Source organism: Chiloscyllium plagiosum, chromosome 5 (genome assembly GCF_004010195.1).
Source record: "Chiloscyllium plagiosum isolate BGI_BamShark_2017 chromosome 5, ASM401019v2, whole genome shotgun sequence".
NCBI lineage: Eukaryota > Metazoa > Chordata > Chondrichthyes > Orectolobiformes > Hemiscylliidae > Chiloscyllium > Chiloscyllium plagiosum.
Window position 1 is genome coordinate 85,743,305 of NC_057714.1, and position 10,259 is coordinate 85,753,563.

The 10,259-nt window shown below is 42.9% G+C and overlaps 1 protein-coding gene across 1 annotated transcript in view; it reads right to left on the reverse strand.

Moving 5' to 3' along the window:
- Positions 1 to 521: 521 nt before the first annotated feature.
- Positions 522 to 10,259, reverse strand: part of LOC122550067 (amyloid beta (A4) precursor protein-binding, family B, member 1 interacting protein) — a 108,864-nt gene continuing 99,126 nt past the window's right edge. Inside the window, exons 12-13 of the mRNA XM_043690561.1 lie at positions 7,433 to 7,524; positions 522 to 3,421 (exon numbers count right to left, since the gene is read on the reverse strand). Coding sequence (XP_043546496.1) covers positions 2,825 to 3,421; positions 7,433 to 7,524 — 689 coding nt within the window. The 3' untranslated portion in view covers positions 522 to 2,824. The remainder of the gene's footprint in view (positions 3,422 to 7,432; positions 7,525 to 10,259) is intronic.

Sequence of the window (10,259 nt, forward strand, 5' to 3'; positions counted from 1 at the left end):
ATCAAAATGGTGCTTCTGTGAAACTGCATGAATAAATGTCAAAACTGGTAATAGAAAATAAAATCTCACGACCCAGCTGCAGTAATCAATTTAATATCCTTTATGCTTTTATTAAGCACATGTATAATTTCTAACATATTTAAATCTTATAGGTTTAGTATTTTTACTGACATTTACTATCTTAAAAAAAAGGACTAACACCTCTTAATTATGCAAGCTCAGACCAGACAGACGCTCTAAGCCCATCAGGAATAACAGCCAGCACGTAACAAATGTTTAAACAACTCCTGCTTCCCCAGGATAGATTTGATAAAATGTGGAGCTGGATAAAGCACAGCAGAATCTCAGGGAGTCTCTCTCCCACTGCAACTCCCAGGTCATTTATCTCTCCACACTTCAGGCTCTCTGCCTTTATTCCTGATGAAGGGCCTTTGCCTGAAATGTCGATTTTACTGCTCCTCAGATGCTGCCTGAATTGCTGTGCTCTTCCAGCACCACTGATCCAGAATCTGGTTTCCAGCATCTGCAGTCATTGTTTTTACCTCGTTGATTTTAAAGCACAGCAGGTCAAGCAGCATCAGAGGAGCAAGAATGTCGAACATTTCGGGTAGGACTCATTATCAGGGACCTGATTAGTTACAGAACATCAAACTGTTCCTTCAACTAGTACATATCTGTTAAATGCATATTAAGCGTCCTGCACAAAATGTCGACTCTCCTGGTCCTCTGATGCTGCTTGACCTGCTGTGCTTTTTCCAGCTCCACATTTTATCAACTCTGACATTTCAGCATCTGCAGTCCTCACTATCCCCGGACAAATGTCATACAAACTTTCTTTGTGTAAGTAGATAAAACTATGTAACACTATAGTGCTAGAATTTTAAGAACTATCTATAAAGAGTCATGATTTGGAGATGCCGGTGTTGGACTGGGGTGTACAAAGTTAAAAATCACACAATAGCAGGTTATAGTCCAACAGGTTTAATTGGAAGCACACTAGCTTTCGGAGCATCTCTCCTTCATCATGTGATAGTGAGGAGCGAAGCTCCGAAAGCTAGTGTGGTTCCAATTAAACTGTTGGACTCTAACCTGGTGTTGTGTGATTTTTAAGTCTATAAAGAGGCTACTGTAAGAACTGTACTTTGTGATTCCATCGCTGCCTCAAACTGTGCTACTGCGGATTCTGAAAAAGAGGCTATTTTTGCCACTCACCGATTTCCGTCATTATTTGAACACGATCCCACAACAGCCTAAGTTAGGTCTTGCTGCATTTCAATGTGGACTGCTTCAGTATTTGAGGAGTTGGGAATGGTGCTGAATGTCGTGCAATTTTTGGTGATATCCTCACTTCTGAACTTATGATGAAGAGAAAGTCATCGATGAAGCAGTTGAAGATGGTTGAGCCTCAAACACTCCTCTGAGGAACTACTATAGAGGTATCTTGGGATGAGGTGATTGGCTTTCAACAGCTACAATCATCTTCCTTTGTGCTCAGCCTGGATGCAACCAGTGGACAGTTTCTCCTCGATTTCCATTGACTTCAGTTTTGGTGGGAATAACTGATGCCACATTTGGACAAATGCGGCATTGATGTCAAGGGCAGTCACACTCACTTCACTTCTGGAATGTAGCTCGTTTGTCCATGTTTGAACCAATAAGGCAAACTGAACATCAGTGAGCAGGTTACTCCTTTGCAAGTGCTGTTGCTTACTCGCACTTTCGATGACTCCTTCAATCACTTTACTGATGATTGAGGGTGGACTGATGGGGCAAATAATTGGCAGTGTTGAATTCATCCTACATTTGTGTACAGAACATACATTGCACATTATTGGGTAAATGCCAGTGTTGTAACTACTGGGACAGCTTGGCTAGGGGCACTGCAAATTCTGGAGTACAAATCTTTAGTACTATTCTGGAATGTTGTCAGGTCCCAAAGTCTTTGCAGTGTCTTGTATCTCAGCCATTTCTTGATATCACACGAAGTACATTGAATTGGCTGAAGACTAGAAGCTGTGATGCTGGGACCTTTGGCAGAGGCCAGGATGGGTATTCCACTCAACATTTTTGGTTGAAGATTATTGTGAGTGTTCAGCATTATCTGTGGAACTAATGTGCTGGGCTCCCTCACTGTTGTGACTATTTCTGAGCCTCCCCTGGTGTTAGTTGTTTAATTGTCTACCACTGTTCATTGCTGGATATGATGGGCGGTAGAGCTCAGATCTGATCTGGCGGTTGTGGAATTGCTAAATTCTATGTATCAATTGCTCTTTCCGCAGTTTGACACATAAGCTTTGTCAGATTGATACTTTATTTTTGGGTATCTCTGAACATACCTATTTTGCAGTGAGAAGGCAACCAGTAGTGGAAGCTTTGGCTGTTTCATATCCCTCTAATATGGAGATCATATTGAATGACTTTGACATTGGGCTACCCAAATTCATGGAAAACAGTACAGGTTTCCTGGTCTCTCTAGATCAATGCCACATCACATTAGCCATCAAAAGAAACTTAAATTCACTGTTAAGAAACATGAATACACTTGTAAAACCACACTAAAAAATGCCTATGTACAGTTATGGAAAAATTAACATCCGCCGTATGAACATCAATATTCTCTTTGATAATGTAACACTTGCAATATATTGCTTCTTTCCACACCTGTAGATGCCTGACCAACTGTGTTCAAATACTGCTTCTTTACTGGTCCAGATCAGACTACTTGCCAGTATGAGTCTATTCAAGCTGTTTTTGGTAAATGGTTTAGTGTCACATAAACTGTAAAGTACCTATGGACACAAATCTTTGATTCAGTTGCCTGTGCTTATTCATTTAGTGCAGCTCTTTTCTTCTGTAGGGCCTTCATGAGATCTGACATAAGGTCTGGCTTGTCTGAGGAACCACCTCCTCCAGGTCTGTTGGTGGAGGTCACTGTCGTATTCTCACCCCTCTTTGGCACAACTGGCTTTTTCACAGCACTGATAGTGGGATTAGAAGCAAAAGGCGGAGGAGGAGGTGGTGGCGGTGGCGCTTCCCCAGAATTGTTGTTGAAGCACGGAGGAGGAGGTGGCAGAAAATCAGGTGGTGGTTCTGGAAAATTTTCTGGATCTGGAGGGGGAGGAGGTAACTCTGCAATGTGTGCATTTGGCTTCAGTTGGCTAGTTGCACCTGAATTTTTCCGCTTGATTGCAGTAGGAGGCGGTACTGCAGATGTTGTAGATGGGAAGTGACGGGTGGGTGGTGCAGGAGGTCCTGGCTTTTGCATGGCTGGCTCTTGAGGAGGCTGAAAAAGTGGAGGGGGAGGTTCAAAGGATGGAGGTGGAGGTGGTAGCTCCTCTTCTTCAACCTGCGAGGATTCTTGATAACCAAGGTGAGGAGGTGGCGGTGGCAAGTTGATATCAGTTTTATAAGTTGTCTTCTCCTTCGAATTGAAAATAAATGTTAATATGTCGATCCGTATTAAAAAAAGAATATTCATGTTACAAGCACTGAATCTTCCTTGTTTTTGTTGGTTAATATTTCCAGTTACTGCCCACATTTTACTGATCTCATCAGACTAACCTACACTGTTAACTGACACAGCAGGTCAACCTGCACAGTTGCTGCCTTTGCTGTTTGAATTCATGTGTCACTGGACATCGGAGTGCGTCTGGGAAAATTAACAAACAGTGAAATTCACAACTAATCTTAGAGGAACCTGTTTGGGAAAGGTCACAGCACAGAAATAGTAAAGTGAATAGTTTTAAGTGTGGCCTTGCTGTAAGTCTACAGTAGTGTGTAGAGTGGGTTCTTTCTTAATTATATGTTTTATTGAGATATGTCTCTTGATTAAACTTAAAAATATAAGCCATAAGTATTAAGTTAACCTGGAGCAATGTTTTGTAGAGGAATAAGATGGTGCAATTTTCTGGGTCTACAGATTAAAAGAAGCAAAAATGTCCCTTAGTAGAGTGATATGCTCTTCTTGTCGGATGTGGGAATTTAAGGAGAGATTTAGTGTTACTGAGGATTATATCTGCAATAAATGCCATTGGTTGCAAATCCTATCAGATCGAATAAATCGGTTGGAGTGACAGTTAGAGGGAATGAGGAATTTACAAGAGCAAGGAGGTGTGATGGATGGCAGTTATAGGAAGGGAGAAAAGTCGCAGATACAGTCAGGTAGATGGGTTAACTCCAGGAAATGTAAGGTAGGCAGGTAGTGCAGGAGTCTTCTGTGGCTATCCTCATTTCAAACAAGTATGCTGTTTTGGAAAATAAAGGGGATGAAGGATCCTCAGGCGAATATAGCATGAACAGCCAAGTTTCCGGTATTGAGACTGGCTCTAATGCAACGAGGGGTACGTTGGGTTCCAAGAGGTCAATTGTGTTAGGGGACTCGCTTTCCAATGCACAGACCAATGTTTCTGTGGCCAGCAGCAAAAAATCAGAATGGTGTGTTGTCTCTCTAGTGCCAGGATCAAGGATATCTCAAAGACTGTGCAGAACGTTCTCAAGGGGGAGAGGGACCAGCAGGAGGTCATTGTACACGTTGGAACCAATGACATAGGAAGGGAAAAGGATGAGATTCTGAAGGGAGAATATAGAGAGTTAGGCAGGAATTTAAAAAGGAGGTCCTCGAAAGCAGTAATATCTGGATTAATCCCGGTCCTACGGGCTAGTGAGGGTAGCAATAGGAGGATAGAGCAGATGAATGCATGGCTGAGGAGCTGGTGTATGGGAGAAGAATTCACATTTTTGGATCATTGGAATCACTTCTGGGGTAGAAGTGATCTGTACAAGAAGAATGGATTGCACGTGAATTGGAAGGGGACTAATATACTGGCAAGGAGATTTGCTGGAGCTGCTTGGAAAGATTTAAACTAGAAAGGTGGGGCGCGGGGAATGTTGGGACACAGGGAGATAGTGAGGAAAGAAGTCAATCCTATCAGACTCCGCCCTCCTCTCCCTAGATCAGGCTCCTCCCTCCCTCCGTCCCTAGACCTCTCCATTTCTATCTCGGGCGACTGAATCAACACGAACATTTACTATAAACCAACCGACTCCTACAGCTACCTACTTCCTCCCACCCTGCCCCCTGTAAAAACACCATCCCATATTCCCAATTCCCGCAAGAAATGCAAAACTTGCACCCACACCTCCCCCCTTACTTCCCTCCAAGGCCCCAAGAGATCCTTCCATGTCCGCCACAAATTCACCTGCACATCCACACACATCATTTACTGCATCCGCTGCACCCAATGTGGCCTCCTCAATATTGGGGAGATAGGCTGCCTACTTGCGGAATGTTTCAGAGAACACCTCTGGGACACCCGGACCAACCAACCCAACCACCCCGTGGCTCAACACTTCAACTCCCCCTCCCACTCCACTACGGACATGCAGGTCCTTGGACTCCTCCATCGCCAGACCTTAGCAACACGACAGCTGGAGGAAGAGCGCCTCATCTTCCGCCTAGGAACCGTCCAACCACAAGAGATGAACTCAGATTTCTCCAGTTTCCTCATTTTCCCTGCCCCCACCTTGTCTCAGTCCCAACCCTCAAACTCAGCAGCACCTTCCTAACCGGCAATCTTCTTCCTGACCTCTCCGCCCCCACCCCCACTCTGGCCTATCACCCTCACCTTATCACCCTCACCTTAACCTCCTTCCACCTATCGCATTTCCAACGCCCCTCCCCCAAATCCCTCCTCCCTACCTTTTATCTTAGCCTGCTTGGCACACTTTCATCATTCCTGAAGAAGGGCTCATGCCCAAAATGTCAATTCTCCTGCTCCTTGGATGCTGCCTGACCTGTTGCGCTTTTCCAGCAACACATTTTCAGCTGTAATCTATACGGACTTCAGCAAGGTTCCTCATGGGAGACTGGTTAGCAAGGTTAGATCACATGTAATACAGGGAGAACTAGCCTCTTGGATGCAGAATTGGCTCGAAAGTAAAAGACAGAGAGTGGTAATGGAGGTTTGCATTTCAGACTGGAGGCCTGTGACCAGTGGTGTGCCACAAGGATCAGTGCTGGGTCCACTGCTTTTCATCATTTATATAAATGATTTGGATGTCAACATAAGAGGCATAGTTAGCAAGTTTGCAGATGACACCAAATTTGGAGCTGTAGTGGACAGCAAAGAAGATTACCTCAGAGTACAACAGGATCTTGATCAGATGGGTCAATGGGCCAAGGAGTAGCAGATGGAATTTAATTTAGATAAATATGAGGTGCTGCATTTTGGAAAGGCAAATCTTAGCAGGACTTATGCACTTAATGGTAGGTCCTGGGGAATGTTGCTGAACAAAGAGACCTTGGAGTGCAGGTTCATAGTTTCTTGAAAGTGGTGTCACAGGTAGATAGGATAGTGAAGAAAACATTTGGTATGCTTTCCTTTATTGGTCAGAACATTGAGTACAGGTGTTGGGAGGTCATGTTGCGACTGTACAGATCATTGGTTAGGCTACTTTTGGAATGTTGTGTGCAATTCTGGTCTCCTTCCTATAGGAAGGATGTTGTGAAACTTAAAAGGGTCCAGAGAAGATTTACAAGGATGTTGCCAGGGTTGGAGGATTTGAGCAAGAGGGAGAGGTTGAATAGGCTAGGGCTGTTTTCTCTGGAGCGTCGGAGGCTGAGGGGTGACCTTGTAGAGGTTTATAAAATCATGAGGGGCATTGATAGGGTAAATAGATAAGGTATTTTTCATGGGGTGGGGGAATCCAGAATTAGAGGGCATAGGTTTAGGATGAGAGGGGAAAGGGACCCTAAGAGGCAACGTTTTCATGCAGAGGGTGGTGCATGCGTGGAATGAACTGCCAGAGGAAGTGGTAGATGCTGGGTTGATTATAACATTTTAAAGGCATTTGGATGTGTATATGAATAGGATGGGTTTGCAATGATGTAGGCCAAGTGCTGGCAAATGGCACTAGATTAGTTTAGGATATCTAGTCATCATGGGCGAGTTGGGCCGAAGGGTCTGTTTCTGTGCTGTACATCTCTACGACTCTATGACTCTATAAAGTAGCAAGGAGTAAAGTTAGCTTCTGAGAAATCTTTTATATTGTACAGTTGGTTCTGCTATAACACGCGGTTTTTCAACCTGAATTGGCTTTAATGCACTTGATTGAAAAACTTAGACCATTACTTGTAGAATGCGAACTTTCCTTACATATATTGGCCATGACGTGATCTGGCCCCATTAGTTTAAATGGCGCGGCTATTATGCGACTTTCCTATAACATGAGATCGCACAAGAATGGAGCTATTGCGTTATACCAGAACTGACTCTATCCTATTGTAGCTAATCCAGCCAGCTAAACATAAACTAGTATCTGTGATACAGGAGACACGATAGTCAAACATTTGGGGAAAGTTCATACATTTACTAGTTGCTAAAGATTTCACAGAAATAATACCCCATCTTACTTCAATTTTCACTTTGCTTACCTGTGCATTTTTCCAGGATTCAGGAAATGCAGGACTGACTGGATTCAGTGCTTTCTGGGGTTTTCCTGGATGTCCATTCGGTTGAGGAATAGCTTAATGACAAATCAGAAAAAAATTAATTTTAGTCAGGCAGAATATCAATAAACAAGGAGGATTTATTTGGTGCAGTTTAGAAGTACACAAATAAAATAAAAATGTATTTTTCTACAAAAACACACTGAAATTAGAGGACAATATATCTTATTTATTTCAGTGTCAGAATGAGGTTAAAAACTGAGAGGATGCAAGTCTAACCCGGTGCACCCTATTAGCTCGAACTGAATAAATGTTTGACATGATGAGGATGAGGAAAGGGACAGGGAGGGATAAAATTCAAAGGAAGATAACACCTTTCTGTGTTTCTCTGGCATCAATTTTACCGCAAAGCAGAATTTGTAGCAAGGCTAATCTACCCAGTTTTCATTGTCTCCGGATCATCTTTAGTGACCAATGTGATAGTGATATTATCTTGTTATCGTACCCTCAACTGCCTGATGAATAAAATGAGGCAGCAGGAACTCCTCAAATCAAATATATTTTATGATGCCATTTGGAAAAAATATCTTAATTAATTTTTGATGATAATCAGTTTATAATTTGCAAATCATTGGCTGTAAAATCAGTTTACATTATCATTTGATACAGTATCAGACTAATGCATACTGCAATATGTGTCTGCAAACATTGACACATCAGTACATAAGCTCTGACTTATCATGTTAGCAGATAAGACAATTTGGATTTTACATTTAGATTTATGTACGTGTGTTTTATGAACAGAGGAACATACAAATTAGGAGCAGAGAAGGCCATTGGGCCTTTGAGTCTGTTCCGTCAATAAGTACGATCACGACTGATCTGCTTGTGTTCTCTCCAAATCCACCTTGTTGAGACCATTCAGAATCTTATATACTTCAATCAAATCACTCCTCACTCTTCTAAACTCCAGTGGGAACAAGCCAGTTTTAATCTAACTTTTACTCATAAGACAACCTGCTCAATTAAGGTATCAATCAACCCTTTTGAACTCTCTCTAACATATTTACATCTTTTCTTAAATAAGGAAACCAAAATTGCACAAAGAATTAGAGATGTTGTCTTACCAATGCCCTCTATAGCTGAAGGTTATTATTCAATTTCTTTCTCAAAATAAGACAGTATTTCCACTAGCTACCTTAATTATTTGCTGTGCAGTAGAACACATACATCGCTCTGCAGCTCAGAATACTGCAATTGGTCTCTGCTCAGGTAATACTTCGTTTCTTTATTCTTCCTGCCAAAGTGACCAACAGCACATTTTCCATATTATACTCTAGTTGCCAGATTTTTGCCCACTCACTTTATCGATCTATAAACTCCTTACATTCCCTTGAAAACATAGAACATAGAGAACATAGAACATTACAGCGCAGTACATGCCCTTCGGCCCTCGATGTTGCGCCGCCCTGTCATACTAATCTGAAGCCCATTCCACCTACACTATTCCATGTACGTCCATATGCCTGTCCAATGATGACTTAAATGTACTTAAACTTGGCAAATCTACTACCATGGCGGGCAAAGCATTCCATACCCTTACTACTCTCTGAGTAAAGAAACTACCTCTGACATCTGTCTTATACCTATCTCCCCTCATTTTAAAGTTGTGTCCCCTCGTGTTTGCCTTTCCCATACTTGGAAAAAGGCTCTCCCTGTCCACCCTATCTAACCCTCTGATTACCTTATATGTCTCTATTAAGTCACCTCTCAACCTTCTTCTCTCTAATGAGAACAGCCTCAAGGCCCTCAGCTTTTCCTCGTAAGACATTCCTTCCATACCAGGTAACATCCTAGTAAATCTCCTCTGCACCCTTTCCAAAGCTGCTACATCCTTCTTATAATGTGGTGACCAGAACTGTACACAATACTCCAAGTGTGGCCGTACCAGAGCTTTGTACAGCTGCAGCGTAACCTCCTGGTTCCGGAACTCAATCCCTCTATTAATAAATGCCAAAACACTGTCTGCCTTCTTAACAACCCTGTCAATCTGGGTGGCAACTTTCAGGGATCTGTGACCGAGATCTCTCTGCTCATCTGCACTCCCAAGAATCTTACCATTAGCCCAGTACCTTGCATTCCAATTACTCCGTCCAAAGTGGATCACCTCACACTAATCCACATCAAACTAACAAGGCTAATAGCATGCTGGCCTTTATAACACGAGGGATTGAGTATAGAAGCAAAGAGGTTCTTCTGTAGCTGGAGACCACACCTGGAGTTCTGTATGCAGTTCTAGTCTCCAAATTTGAGGAAAGACATTCTGGCTATTGAGGGAGTGCCGCGTAGGTTCACGAGGTCAATTCCTGGAATGGCGGGACTACCTTACGCTGAACAACTGGAGCGACTGGGTTTGTATACCCTTGAGTTTAGAAGACTGAGAGGGGATCTGATTGAGACATATAAGATTATTAAAGGATTGGACACTCTGGGGGCAGGAAACATGTTTCCGCTGATGGGTGAGTGCCGAACCAGAGGACACAGCTTAAAAATACGGGATAGACCATTTAGGACAGAGATGAGGAGAAACTTCTTCACCCAGAGAGTGGTGGCTGTGTGGAATACTCTGCCCCAGAGGGCAGTGGAGGCCCAATCTCTGGATTCATTTAAGAAAGAGTTGGATAGAGCTCAAAGATAGTGGAATCAAGGGTTATGGAGATAAGGCAGGAACAGGATACTGATTAAAGATGATCAGCCATGATCATATTGAATGGTGGTGCAGGCTCGAAGGGCAGAATGGCCTACCCCTGCA